Consider the following 14,689-nt stretch of genomic DNA (forward strand, 5'->3'; position numbering starts at 1 on the left):
TGTCTGCTCCGTTCACTTTCTGGCCCGTGGACCAGCAGCGGCGGTCACACCCACATTCTGAGTCAAGCCCTGGGTGTGCCCCCCAACACGCACAACGTGGGGGACCCCTGGGCCCAGGAGGGCTGGCCGCGCTTGTGGGTTCATAGGCACCCTTTGGGGACGAGCTGTAAGGACGGGTGATGTTGCCGGTGGGGAGGATCTTCTGGACCAGGTGTAGCTCACACCCTCTTCCTACGATCTGTCAGAGCCTCCACAAGTGCTTCGTTTGCCTGACTTTTTTGTTGAGACCCCCCCACACCATGATTTGTGTGACATAGTAGAAAGTAGGGAGGGCCTCTGAGAAAAGGAGGAAGCCGAAATAAGGAATGAAGACAGAGCTTCGTCATGGCTCATCCTAAAGCACCGTCTGTGCGTTGGTCACTTTTTCCCGTTGTCCCCATCCCTGTGTGTGCCTGCCACGGTCAAGGGGGCAGGACGTGTACCCGATGTGGCATCTTTCAGGGAATTCAAGGGCCTGACAAATTTGCCTGACAAATCTGCAGGGAGCCTCCTCGCCATTCATACCTCTGAGTGATCTGTGTTCTGGCAAAGACTCGAAATTTGTAAAGATGCCAGCTTTGAGAACTCGGCGCAGCGGACGGTCCGTGGCCCACGTCCTCTTACTGCCAGCATCGCATTCCTCTTGCAGAAAGTGCCCGCAGAAGGCCGTGCTTCGTCCAGATGTCGGCTTGGAGGTTGGATCAGACCCCGCAGCGTCCTGGGCAAGACATAAACGGAAGTGTCCTCTTGTTGCAGGCATTGTCACGTTTGTGGGTGATTCCGTCCCAGTGAGTATAGAGACGGAGATAATGTTGGAGCAGGTGAAGGAACGTTACGAAGACCTCGAGATCCAGCTGGAGACCAAGGTCAGGGGAGCTGAGGGAGGCTGGAGGGGTCAGGGAGCTTCCTGCTGCTGGGACGCTTCTGCGCACACGTCTGCCCCATAGTGAGCGCGCTCAGGGGGACGGAGGTTTGCAGGGAACTGTGCATGACCTTGAGGTTCTGCCTCACACCTGCTTCGGAAGCAGGCAGGACAGAAGGTATAACTACTAATGGGAGGGTTGTGGTATCCCAGTGTCATGAGGGCTGCGCTGAGGCCAGACCTCCCTGCTTGCTCTGTGCTGGGGAGGCACAGCTCCCAACTCTGTTCCAGCTGAAGCACCCTGGGACTGCCCTGCGTGGGGGGCTCCTGGGCCACCCTGGCCAGGCCTGTCTTCTTGGGTGAACATGTCTCCAGCTCCGTGACCCAACTGTGGTGGGTTTTGTTGAGGGACGGTACCCACGTCTCGTCAGGTGTCACTGCCAGCGAGGCGGGGCCACCTCTTCCTTGCGGTCCTGCCCCTGGGCCCCTGCTGTGGCCTTGCCCGCCAGGTCTCCAGGGGGGTTCAGAGCCACTGCGGCCTCGCGGTAGGCATTGTCCCCCCTCTGCCCTCCTGCTGCTGCTGCCAGGCACCCAGCCCAGCTCGGCCCCCAGCAGCCTTTCTGCGCCTGCCAGGCCTGCCCCCCTAGGCCTCAGTGAAGGTTACGGGACCTGACAGAAGCAGGCGGCCACACGGGCCCTGGGGAGCCTTTCACAGGCCCCAGCACCCTGTTGAGGCCGGGCCCCCCGCTGTTTGGACGCTGTGCCGGGCAGCCTTGTGTCGTCAGGCAGATCGTGTTTAGGGACCCCTGGCTGACATCCCTCACGCTTCTTTTCCCAGGTGAATTACTATGAAAGGGAGATGGAGGTGATGAAAAGGGCCTTTGCGGAGGAGAGAAAGGAGCTGGAGAGGGCCTTCAAGCTCGAGGTTGGCATGCTGCAGGGTCAGAAGGCTGAGCTGGTGACGCTGCACCAGGAGTCGCAGGAGGTTGTCCAAGGCCTGCGGGACCGGCTGCAGCGGGCCGTGGAGCTGGAGCGGGACCACGCACGGCAGCTGGCCCAGGAGAGGGACCAGCTGGAGGAGGCGCTGCAGCGGGTCAGGTCCGGCATTGCATCCTTTTGGGATTTCGCATCCAGGGTTTCTTGCTCAGAACCTGAATTTGAAATTGGATTTGGGCAAACTGCTCAGAATCACAATGGCTGTTACCTGAGTGGTTCTTGTTGGTGCAGACACGTGAGCCCTGAAAGAACAGGCTATTTTACAAAGATACTGACTTTTCGGGTTTTTGCGCATGCAGCATGCAGGATCTTAGTTCCCCGACCAGGGATCGAACCCGTGCCCCTCTGGTGGAAGCACGGAGTCTTAATCACTGGACCACCAGGGAAGTCCCAAAGATTCTGACTTCAAAAATACGTATTAACTAGAGCTTAGGCCCTGAAGCCCTTTGCTTTGTAGGATTTTGACTCACTTTACCTCCTGCCTCTGACTCGCCTGGTAGCAAGGGCAACATGGTCTCCATCGTCTGTCGTCTCATGGTCCTTGGGGAGGTGGATAAAAGGCCTAAAAGCCCCAAAATAACAGGAAAGGCCATTAGTCTGGGTCAGTGGGGTTCTTGAAAAAGCTGAGATGTGTGAGCACAGGAGAAAAAGGGATAGTTTGGAAAACCGGAACATGGTCTCCTGTGTTACAGGAGAAAGGCCCACACGCCTGTCCTCTGGGCTCCACCGGGAGGCTGGGGGGCCTCAAGATCCCTCAGGGGAGCCTCAGGGTGGGGAGGTGGCCGGAGATGTTGGTGTGTGGGCAGGTGAGGGGAGCGCCCAGGTGTGCAGCTTGGCCCTCCTCCCCGGCTCCCCGGAGGCTCAGGCTGGCACATGCTCCATCTCAGGAGTCGGATTCTAGAAGGGCTTTTCCAGGTGCTGCAGAGGTGATGCAGGCACTTGCAGGCCATGCACAGCCATGTGATGTGGTTACTGCTCTGCGTGCAGTGTCTTTGGCCCCATTAACCCCCGCACAGCACACCTGCAAGGTCCGGTGGAGACAGAGGCTCCGTGAGGTGTCGTGCCACTTGTCCAGGCAGATGACACTGGCTCGCCACAGACGCGGGTGTGTCCGGCTGAGGTGCCAGCTCCTGCTCGCCGGGTGACCGAGGGCAGGCTGCTTCAGTGAATAAAAGGGTTACGTGGGATTTATGAGAAACCAAAAGGAATAAATGTCAGTGCACCTCCCAGCTTGAGAAAGAAAACATTAGCATAACCAGAAGCCCCAGGCTCTGTCCTCAGACACCCTCACTCCTCCCGGTCGTATCTGGACCGTTTACCACCATCTAGACCTTGCTCTGTGCCCCTGCCTCAGAGATGGGTGTCCCAGATGACGTGGAACCTTGGTTGTGGTGGCCTGCCTTCTGAATTCCCTCCACCATGAAGCAGAGCTGGTGCCGGGCCACACAAGTGACAGAGAGCCCGAGGTGAATGTGTGGACACACGTCTACTATCTTGGCTGCTGCTGACAGGCTGGTTTCAGACCCAGCGCACACGTGAGTCCACAGTAGGCTCCAGGCACGCACAGGGGCCTTCGGCACAGACACAGCCCAGAGCCCAGAATCACACTCTGCTGTCTGTCTCGGGTGCTTCCCGGTGGACAGACACGTGAGCTCAGACCTGTGCTGTCCAAATTCTCTACCCCATCCCCAGCCTCGAGGCCCAGCAGGCTGTCCTGGTCCTCTCTGCTCCCCCTGCCCCGCTGCCTGCCCTGGCCTGTTGGCCCCATAGCTAAAGTCACAGTTTGAGTCTCAGTGGGGTCTGCATCACTGGACACCGTTTCCTGGGCACTGCCATGTGCCAGCACAGCCAGGGGTGCAGCCGGGAGCGAGACAGGTGTTTGGAGCTTTCAGCCGTCCCGTCCCCCCGCCCCGCCCTGCCCAGGTGGGGCTCGGTGGGGGCTCCATGCTCTGGCACCTGTAACCCTAGTTACAGGTCTGTTCAACTCTTCCGTTCCTTCCTGAGTCAGTTTTGGTAGATTGTTTCTGGGAGTTCGGACATGGACATTTTTGAAGAATCCAGACCAGGCATTTTGCTTAACGGCCCTCAGCTTGGATGCCTGGTTGGATGCCCTCTTTATGGGACCATCTTCTTTCCTCTGATGTGTGGCCTTTAGTGAAACTCTCTTTGGAGGAAATTCCCTCCGTTTTTTGTTTATCCGAAAATGTCTCAAATTCTCCCCTGTTTCTGAAGGATGGTCTTCCTAGGAGCACGAACTTAGATGAGCCATCAAAGGGCTGCCCTCTGCCCTTTGACCTGGGCAGTCTGCTCCATCCAACTGTGGCTGCCTTGTGTGAGCGTCCGTTTCCTATTGCTGCTGTGATGAATTACCACACAGTCAGAGGCTTAAAGCATCGCGATTTAGAATTTCACAGTGTCGGAGCCGAGAAGTCAGAAGTGGGTACGACTGGGCAGAAATCTGGGTGTCGGCAGCTGCCTTCCTTGCCCGAGGCTCTGGAGGAGAACCTGCAGGCCTTACGTTCCTCGGTCCGGCCCCTTCCTTCTTTAACACCAGCAGTGACTGGTTGGTCCTCCTCCCACTGTCCTGACGCCCACTCTTCTGCCTCCTCTTCCGCAGCTGAGGAGCCTTGTGCCCACCTTGGCCACCTGGACAGGCCAGGACACTCTTCCCGTCTAAGGTCAGCGAATTAGCAGCCTTAACTCTGTTGCGTTGATTCCCCTTTGCCGTGAAACAGCTCATTCTCAGGTTCTAGGGACTGAACCCTAGAACCTGAGAATGGTGATCTGAGTTGTATCCTCTGGCTGCTATTAACTTCTCCATCTCCTATGGTTTTTCTTTGGTAAGTTTAGGTATGTATTCTTTCACTTTAACTTTTTATTAAAGTGTTATACGCACAAGAAGAATACACATGTGTGTGCAGTTGGAAGAATTGTTGATGAATTGGACACATCTGTGTCCCCAGCACAAGTCCCCCAGGGGTCACTTTTCCAAGTCAGGATAGTGGCAACCCTTGGGGGCTTTGGGGAGCCCCATTTTATGTTCTGGGTGCTGGTGTACATAAGAATGGAATTGTTGGGTCGTAGGACATAGGTGTGGTTTTCTTTTTACTTATCCTACTTAGAAAACATTGTCTATTGAATGTATAGATTTGTATCCTATGAAAAACTCTCAGCCACTATTTGTAAAATATTGCTTCTCCCCTCACTGTCCTCTACAACTGGATGTATGATGTTAGGTCTTTTCACTTTTCCTCCATTTCTTTCTATCTATCTATCTGTTTATTTATTTAACATCTTTATTGGAGTATAATTGCTTTACAATGGTGTGTTAGTTTCTGCTTTATAACAAAGTGAATCAGCTATACATATACCTATATCCCCACATCTCTTCCCTCTTGCATCTCCCTGCCTCCCACCCTCCCTATCCCACCCCTCTAGGTGGTCACAAAGCACCGAGCTGATCTCCCTGTGCTATGTGGCTGCTTCCCACTAGCTCTCAGTTTTACATTTGGTAGTGTATATATGTCCACGCCACTCTCTCACTTTGTCCGAGCTTACCCTTCCCCCTCCCCGTGTCCTCAAGTCCATTCTCCAGAAGGTCTATGTCTTTCTTCCCATCCTGTCCCTAGATTCTTCATAACCATTTTTTTTACATTCCATATATATGTGTTAGCATACGGTATTTGTTTTTCTCTTTCTGACTTACTTCACTCTGTATGACAGACTCTAGGTCCATCCACCTCACTACAAATAACTCAATTTTGTTTCTTTTTATGGCTGAGTAATATTCCATTCTATATGTGTGCCACATCTTCTTTATCCATTCATCTGTCAATGGACACTTAGGTTGCTTCCATGTCCTGGCTATTGTAAATAGAGCTGCAATGAACATTTTGGTACATGACTCTTCTTGAATTATGGTTTTCTCAGGGTATATGCCCAGTAGTGGGACTGCTGGGTCGTATGGTAGTTCTATTTTTAGTTTTTTAAGGAACCTCCATACTGTTCTCCATAGTGGCTGTATCAATTTACATTCCCACCAACAGTGCAGGAGGGTTCCCTTTTCTCCACACCCTCTCCAGCATTTATTGTTTGTAGTTTTTTTGATGATGGCCATTCTGACTGGTGTGAGGTGATACCTCATTGTAGTTTTGATTTGCATTTCTCTAATAATTAGTGATGTTGAGCATCCTTCCTCCTCCATTTCTTAACCTCTCTTTCATTACTTCCGACTTCTTTTCTGTCTATGGCACATTCTGCCAGTGAGTTTTTCTTTTGACGTTGGCTTTTTATTTTCCAGAATTCTGTTCAGTTCGTCCTGTCTGATCATTTTTGATAGCTTCTTGTTGCTTGTCCTTTTTTAAATTTCCATCTTTTAGTTAAGTAAACATTTCATAATATTTATCCTTAGTTTGTGTCTGATAATTCCAGTATCTGAGGTTCCTACAGGATCTAATTCTGTTGTTCTGGCTGCTTCTGACTCTCATAGGTGGTCCTTTTCCACATAAATTGTGGTGATCTTTAATTGTGAGCTCATGCTTACGTGATGTTTATCTCTGGGAATCCTGGGAGCTGTAGTAGAGGGTGCTCCCTGCAGAAAGGATGTGTTTTGCTTCTGCCAAGAGTTGGGAGCCTCTTAATCTGAGACCACTTTAACCTCTTCCTGGGAACTGGCCCAGTGCATGTATCCACGGTGTGGTTTCTCCACACTGGTGTAGGTGCTGGCCTCAGGGTAACCCCATTTTTTGTGTTGCTTAATGCTCAAGGCTTTGGTTTCAGCTTCCGGGGTTTTTTTGTTTGGGGACCCCTGGAGGTTTCCATTACCTTCTGTGAGGACATCACACACTAGATGATCAGCTTTGCTCTGGTTATTTGGTGAGTGTGGGCAGCTGGGGTGGAGCAACTGCCATCTTATTTGAGGTCCAGGAAGCTGGAGGCAGAATCCCCTGCCAACCACATACACACACACACCTGCCTTGAGTCCATTTGTTTTCCATCGTGGAGCCGGAATGACAGTTCAAAACACAGACCTCATTTGTGTCACTCCCCTGCTTGAAACCCTTTGCTGCTTTTAAAATTCCGTTGACTTCTATGTCTTTATTTTTCTCTCTAGTTCCTCATGAGGAAAAATGAAGTGGTACTTATGCTTATGAAGGAGATACTTCTGCTTGACATTATAAGAATAATACATAAACTTGTGAGGTCATGTGGCTTTGAGTAGTTTTAGATTGAAAAGAAGCTAATGCCAGGTAGAGACCTGTTTAGGGGAATAAATGTCCGCAAGACCAACATGCGTTAAGGATAGACTCTCTGGGCAGCAGGCGTGGGTTTCAGGCTGCCTCCCCGTGATCTTTACTGGTCAGTTGCTCGTGTGTCACACATCGATGGGGTTACCTTCCCAGGGAGACTCTAAGGGCATCGGAAGCCAGGGGGACTCCGGGCAGACTTGGTCCCGGCAGCCACTGTCGGTACTTGCTTTTCCCCCTGAAGGCTCTATGTTGCATCAGGTCGCCCTCTGTCCACTGACACGGGCATCGTCCCAGGCTCCTCCTGGTACTGACCTCAGGGTGTAGGATGGCAGCACTCTTCCCTTGGGATCCGGCCTCCCCAGTCCTTGTGTTCCTCAGCTTTGTGCTGGAGTCCACTGGGTGGAGGGGGTGGCCACTCTCCTTGCAATGACCTCGCGAGGACTCACCCAGCATCTTGCACTGGTGCCAGCCATGGGCACACTCACATTTCAGTGGAGGTTATAAGATGCAGGAACAGGCCAGCTGTGAACACGAAGAACCAAGGTGCTGAATATACCAAGGAGTTGTTGATTGTGTGGCCGTTTTAGCTAAGAAAGCTTTGTCTTCTATAGCTTATCTCTTGGGAGATGCAAACCAGAGCAGGTTAACACAGGATACAGGAAAGCGAAGGAAGTGGTATCCTGTGCCCTCATCTAGAGAAGGGGAAGTGTGGCTGAAGGGTCACTGCAAGACTGGTGTGCGTGGGGGTGACCAGCTTCTGGAGTTCCCACTCTTCTTCCTTTCTTAAATTTCTCATGCAGAATCAAGTTGGATAGGCTTTCTGAAGAAAACACGTTTTTGAAAAATGAGCTGGCGAGGATCCAGCAAGAGCTTGAAGCTGCAGAAAGGACAGAGGCTGCCCAGAGGTAAGGGCCGTCTCATGGTCCCACCCCGACCCGGGTCCCTGACAGGGCTTGCTCTTCGTAGAGGAAGCTTAGAAGGCGTTGCTGTAGAAAGTGGGACGTGTGCACAGATAACCCGCATTCCAGGAGAGCCGTGCTGCCCTCTGACCAGCCTTGCCAGGCCCAGCGGGGCTTGGGCCTCCTTGCAGATGTCAGCAGCCACCTTCCTTCCTGAGCTCCTGGCTCGCAGAAGTAGGAGGTGCCAGGTCAGCGCCACCGCCACCAGCTCCAGCACAGGCCCGTGTGCCTCTGACGCTACTCTGCAAGCACTGCTCACCCTGCAGAAATACTCCACATCGTGCTCAGGGCTCGGGGGAGGCATCGAGCATTCTCGTAGGGGCGAGAGATACCCTTGCAGCCTTTCTGGGCGAGTAGAATCTGTTTGTTCTTCAGCTGTACTTTTCTCCGAGGTTCATTCCTGGTCTGTCGATTTCAGTGAGTCAGAGTCAGGGGTCGGGGGCCTGAGCACTGAGGCAGGAGTGAGTGAGTGAGTGTGAGTGAGTGTGTGTGTGTGTGTGTGTGTGTGTGTGTGTGTGTTGCGGTGGAGGCTCGGGATGCCTGTCAGTGCATTTCCGCTTTCACCATCAGAGCCTCATCCGAGGATGGTTTGTTTGGCTTTTTTTTTTTAAATGACGTTCAAGATGAGCTCGGCTCTAAACTGCCAAGAATGCGGTGTTGATTTAATTAAAGTGCCTGATGATGAAAGCCTGGGATCCAAAGTGGATGGTCAATAAGCGATCGCTGTTACGTTACAGCAGTTCTGAAATCTGCAAGATTTTTCCCTCCGGGAACCATTTTTCCCTCAGTTTGGTGCTGGGACCCCTTTGACCTCAGATGTCAGTGAATGTGAGCCTGTGTTGGTATTTATGCTGCTGGGTGTGAAGAGCAGTCGCGTGTGCTGGAGAGAGATTAACGTGTGTGACTGAGGAGCGTCATGGAGGGTTTGTTCTTACAGTGCTGTCAGGGTTCCTCTGGTTCCGAAGCTGGGATCCGATTGGACCAGCAGCAGCAATAGCGTAGGACAGTGACGGAGCAGTGGCTGTAGGGTACCAGGAGCAGGTGTACAAATCCAAGCCGCCAAGGTGACCGTGAGCGATGAGTGGTCGGTGATACTGTTAACTTTGCTTCTTCAACAGGAAGGAAGTTGAGGTTTTAAAGAGAGAGAAGGAAAAGGCCTGCTCTGAGATGGAAGAGCTCTGCACACAGGTGAAGTATTGACACCTGGCATGAAGCTGATGCCACCCTCCCTTTTCCATTATTTTGAAATAATTTCAAGCTTACAACAAGGAAGCACAGAACTTTGTTAGGAAAGACTTGAGAGTGAGTTGCTGACCCATCAGCCCTCTCCCACCCCAAATTAGGAAATCAGTGTGACTATGGAACTGCCCCATCAGCCAGCCCAGGACCTCATGTGGCTTCAGTCCACCTGTCCTTGTTGTTAGGACCTGGCACTTTTGAAGATTACAAGTGGTTGTTTCGGTGTATCTGGTGCTTCCCTGTGACTGGATTCAGATTATGTGTGAATATCCCCAAAGTGATGCTGTGTCCTTCTCATCCTATCCAGTCCGGGACACAAGCATTAGTGACGTCAACTTAGATTCTTGGTCAGGTGGTGTTGGTCAGGCTTCTCCACAAAGTTACTTTCCCCTTGGTAATTACTGAATATTTTATGGGGAAATGCTTTGATATGATGTGAATATCTTGTTCTTCATCAAACTCTCACCCCCTTGTTTTAGCCTCCTCTGTTCCTTGGTGGAGTCAGTTGTTACTGTGATGGTGGCCAGTTGGTGACTAATCCCAGCTTCCTTTTATATTTGTTAATTGGTGTTCTAGTGTAAGGAAGAGCTTTTTCTTCTATCCATTTATTTATTTATTTATTTATTCTTGGCTGCACTGGGTCTTCGTTGCTGTGCACGGGCTTTCTCTTGTTGCGGCGAGCGGGGGCTACTCTTCGTTGTGGTGCGCGGGCTTCTCACTGCGGTGGCTTCTCTTGTTGAGGAGCACGGGCTCTAGAGCACGGGCTCAGTAGTTGTGGCACATGGGCTCAGTAGTTGTGGCTCACGGGCTCTAGAGTGCAGGCTCAGTAGTTGTGGCGCACGGGCTTAGTTGCTCCACGGCATGTGGGATCTTCCCGGACCAGGGCTCGAACCCGTGTCCCCTGCATTGGCAGGCGGATTCTTAACCACTGCGCCACCAGGGAAGCCCTCCATTTATTTACTCATCATTATGTTACTATCATAGATTCCTGTTTTATTCAATGGGTTATTAATATGTTACGATCAGTATTTATTTTCATGCTCAGGTTGTCCCAGATTTGTCCAATAAGAGCCCCCTCAGGGTGACTTCTGGGTCCTCCTGACAGGTCCTGGTCACTCTTTGCACACTTCCTCACTTTCTGGTGCCCCACGATATTCCAGGTTCATCTACTACTTCCCTGCCCCAGTCCTGGAAGCAGTCATTTCTCCAAGGAGCCCTTGGTGACTTTTAGTTCCGAATGGTATTTAGAGACCAAGATCTGGGCGCTAGGAGTGCTCACGGCTCCTGGGGCATCGCTATGTCCAGGTGCATTTAGTGCATAGAGCTAGGGAGTGTATACGTATATTTATCATGCTCACATGCACATGGTTTCAGGTATATTTATTTATATATCTCCCTACTGAAAACCATGAATTCAAACTCTTATCTGCAATTCCAACATCACAGGGATAATTCTAGTTTTCTCCCTTTCCATAACTCTTGCCTCTAGCAATGAAAAACCTGGTTTCCTCATCTTCAATAGATTTACTTAACTCTTTGATTCATCCCTTTACCCTGCAGGTAAATGCCTTGTCTCACTCAGCACTGACCTCCACACTGGTCTCCCTTTGCCCCATAAGTAAATGCCTTCTGTACTTGGTCTCACTAACTGGCTTTTGGACTGAAGCACAGAAGCTGGGATGTGTCATTCTTGGTTTTGTTTTTTAATTCTTTTTTTAATTGAAATTAGTATTGATAATTGCAGACTCCCAGGTGGTTATAAGAAGTATATTACAGGGCTTCCCTGGTGGCGCAGTGGTTGAGAGTCCGCCTGCCGATGCAGGGGACACGGGTTCGTGCCCCGGTCCGGGAAGATCCCACATGCCGCGGAGCGGCTGGGCCCCTGAGCCATGGCTGCTGAGCCTGCGCGTCTGGAGCCTGTGCTCCTCAACGGGAGAGGCCACGGCAGCGAGAGGCCCCCGCGTACCGCAAAAAAAAAAAAAAGAAGTATATTACAGAGAAATACACTTTGTCCAGTTTCTTCCAGTTGTAACATTTTATGGAACTATAGTATAATATATCTGTGTTCGTTTGCTAGGGCTGCCATAACAAAGTACCACAGAGTGAGTGGCTTATACAACAGAAGTTTATTTCCTCATAGTTCTCGAGGTTAGAAGTCCAAGATCAGGGCAGGGCTGGTTCCTCCTGAGGCCTCTCTCCTTGGCTTGTATACAGCTGTCCTCTCCCTGTGTCCTCACGTGGTCGTCCCTCGGACGTGTCTGTGTCCTCACCTCTTATTAGGACACCATCATATTGGACTCATATGACCTCATTTTACCTTAATCACCTCGTTCAAGACCCCATCTCCAAATACAGTCACTCTGAGGTATTGGGGGTTTGGGCTTCCACGTGTGCATTGGCAGGGATCAGCCCATAATGAATATCAACAACCAAGATGTCGACCTTGATACACTCCATGCGCCTTACTCGGGCTTCCCCAGTTTTACTTGTGTACTCGTGTGTGTGTCAAGTTCTGTGCAGTTTTATCCCCTGTGTACGTTCGTGTCTCCACGACCATAGTCCAGACACTGAACAGCTCCAGCTGCACAGGATCCTTCACGTTGTTCTTTCATAGCCACACCCACCGCCTTCCTGCCCACCAACCCCAGCCCCCAACCCCGGAAAACCTCTAACTGCCCTTCATTTGCAAAATTGTGTCATTTCAAAATGTGATACAAAAGGAAGACAGAAGGCGAACTCTGGGGTTGCTTTTTCTCGCATATCATAATTCCCGGCTGTGTGTCCCCGGTTAGCTTCCTCCTGTCGCTGGACACTATTCCAAGGCATTGATGTCCCACAGCTTGTTCTGTTTTGTTTCTTAATATTTATTTCTTTATTTGGCTGCGCCTGGTCTTAGCTGCGGCATGTGGGATCTTCGTTGTGGCCTGCGGGATCTAGTTCCCTGACCAGGGATCGAACCCGGGCCCTTGGGAGCATGGAGTCTTAACCGCTGGACCACCAGGGAAGTTGCCCACAGCTTGTTTTAACGCTCACCTTTTATTGTTATTTATTTATTTTTTTGTGATACGCGGGCCTCTCACCATTGTGGCCTCTCCCGTTGTGGAGCACAGGCTCTGGATGCGCAGGCTCAGCGGCCATGGCTCATGGGCTCAGCCGCTCTGCGGCATGTGGGATCTTCCCGGACCGGGGCATGAACCCGTGTCCCCTGCATCGGCAGGCGGACTCTCAACCACTGCGCCACCAGGGAAGCCTAACGCTCACCTTTTAAAGGACGGCTGGGCTGATTCCAGTTTGGGGCTGTCACAGAGGTGCCGTGAACATTCTCAGCCAGGTTTTCATTTCATGGGATAAATGCCCAGGAGAGCAGTTGCTGAGTTGTACGGTAGTTACGTGTTTAGTTTTATAAGAAATTGCCCAACTGTTATCCAGAGTGGCTGTAACAGTTTCCGTTCCTGCCAGCAATGTGTGCTTGATCCAGTTTCCCCACATCCTTGTCCACACTTGTGTTGTCACTCTTTTATTTTAGCCACTCGGATAGCTGTGTGCTGAGTCAGAAAGGTCAGAGGGGGCTGCAGTTGGGTATCCCCTTCCCCACGCTGGTTCTGATCTGGTGAAAAGGCCGTTTCCCTTGAGGGCAGGGGAACAGAACGCTCTGTGTACTTCAAAATGGTCACTGTCTTAGTCTGCTCAGGCTCCATACAGAATGCCACAGACAGGTGGTCTAAACCACAGGAGTTTATTGCCTCATGGTTCTTGAGGCCAGAAGTCCAAGATCAAGGCAAGGCTGACTTGGTTCTGGTAAGGCTCTTCCGGGTTTGCAGATGATGCCCTCTCACTGTGTCTTCTCATAAAGTCACTGTCCTATCAGATTAGGACCCCACCTCGTGAGCACATGTAACCTTAATTACCTGCTGCAAGCCCTGTCTCCAGACACAGCCAAGAGTTTGTGGATACAGTTCCGTCCACAGTAGCCACTTTGTTTCGGGCTCCAGCCATCAGCTCCTGGTGAGCTGTGCCTCTCTTTGCCCGTCTCTCCAGTTTTCAGGGCATTGATCTGCCCTGTGACCTCAGTTCTCTGATGGGTCTCAGAAGAGTGGTTGAGTTTTCAGTTACTCAGCTTTTTCTTGTTGGGAGGTTGGGAGTGATGACTTCCAAGCTGTTTACAGGCCAGACCAGAGGCCAGAAACGGTGTTTTGTTTTTCACATGGGATTCTGTGTGTTCACTGTCAGGACATAGAAGTAGAGTGGATTTTCACCTGCCAACCTTGTGTCCTGACACCTTGCTGAGCTCTTACTCTTTCTGGGAGTGTTTTTATTTATTTTTAATTTTTATTATTATTGTTATTATTATTATTTTGGCTGCACTGGGTCTTTGTTGCTACGCGTGAGCTTTCTCTAGTTGTGGCGAGCGGGGGCTACTCTTCGTTGCGTGTGTGGGCTTCTCAATGCGGTGGCTTCTCTTGTTGCAGAACACGGGCTGTAGGTGCACGGGCTTCAGTAGTTGCAGCCCGTGGGCTCTGTAGTTGCGGCACACGGGCTTGAGTACACGGGCTTCAGTAGTTGCGGCACGTGGGCTCTAGGGCGCGCGGGCTTCAGTAGTTGTGGCTCACGGGCTTTAAAGCGCAGGCTCAGTAGTTGTGGCTTGTGGGCTCTAGAGAGCAGGCTCAGTAGTTGTTGTGCACGGGCTTGGTTGCTCCTCGGCATGTGGGATCTTCCCGGCCCGGGGATCGAACCCGAGTCCCTTGCGTCGGCTGGTGGATTCTTTTTTTTTCACAGAATAAAACACTGCTTTTACATGGGTCTCAATCTGAAATCCACAAATGCTACTAAGTCAGTTCTTAAATGTTTTCATTTGTTTCAAAGTTAAACCCAAGACACATTGACTTCCTAGGAAATCCACTGAGGAGTGTTTTTCTGGGCTGAACACCTCTTTCCCTTTAGTCTCCCCCAGCAGAGCACAGACGTGTTCAGTACTTTACAGCTGTCCCACCACTGTACCAAGCTCACCCTAACTGTGTGTGTAGTGTTCCGAATGGTCTTAGTTATACCCTAATTTCACTAACTGCAAAAGATTTTCTGGGATAACCTGTCATATGAATTCTTTGGCTACTTCTGAAGTCCAAAGAACTCTTAAATGATTCTCCTTTGTGGGGATGGGTGGTATTTTATAGGCATTAGCAACTAGCACCTGGGGCTGTGCTGATCCCATCTGGCATCACTGGGAGACAACCAGAGAATCATATGATGCAACAGCCAACTAAGTGACTCAAAACTGAAGGTTAAATTTAAAGAAAAAACTAATTTAGAGAAAAAAAGGTAATCCTAGGGGAACTCGTTCTAAGCAA

General features: G+C 50.9%; 1 protein-coding gene across 1 annotated transcript in view; it reads left to right on the forward strand.

Annotated features, from left to right (window-relative positions):
• Positions 1-14,689, forward strand: part of NINL (ninein like) — a 112,777-nt gene that overhangs the window by 89,059 nt on the left and 9,029 nt on the right. Inside the window, exons 15-18 of the mRNA XM_081255557.1 lie at positions 796-905; positions 1,740-1,999; positions 7,947-8,051; positions 9,224-9,293. Of these exons, the coding sequence (XP_081111683.1) occupies positions 796-905; positions 1,740-1,999; positions 7,947-8,051; positions 9,224-9,293 (545 nt within the window). The remainder of the gene's footprint in view (positions 1-795; positions 906-1,739; positions 2,000-7,946; positions 8,052-9,223; positions 9,294-14,689) is intronic.

Source organism: Mesoplodon bidens (genome assembly GCF_964165515.1).
Source record: "Mesoplodon bidens genome assembly, chromosome: 15".
In the NCBI taxonomy this organism is placed as follows: domain Eukaryota; kingdom Metazoa; phylum Chordata; class Mammalia; order Artiodactyla; family Ziphiidae; genus Mesoplodon; species Mesoplodon bidens.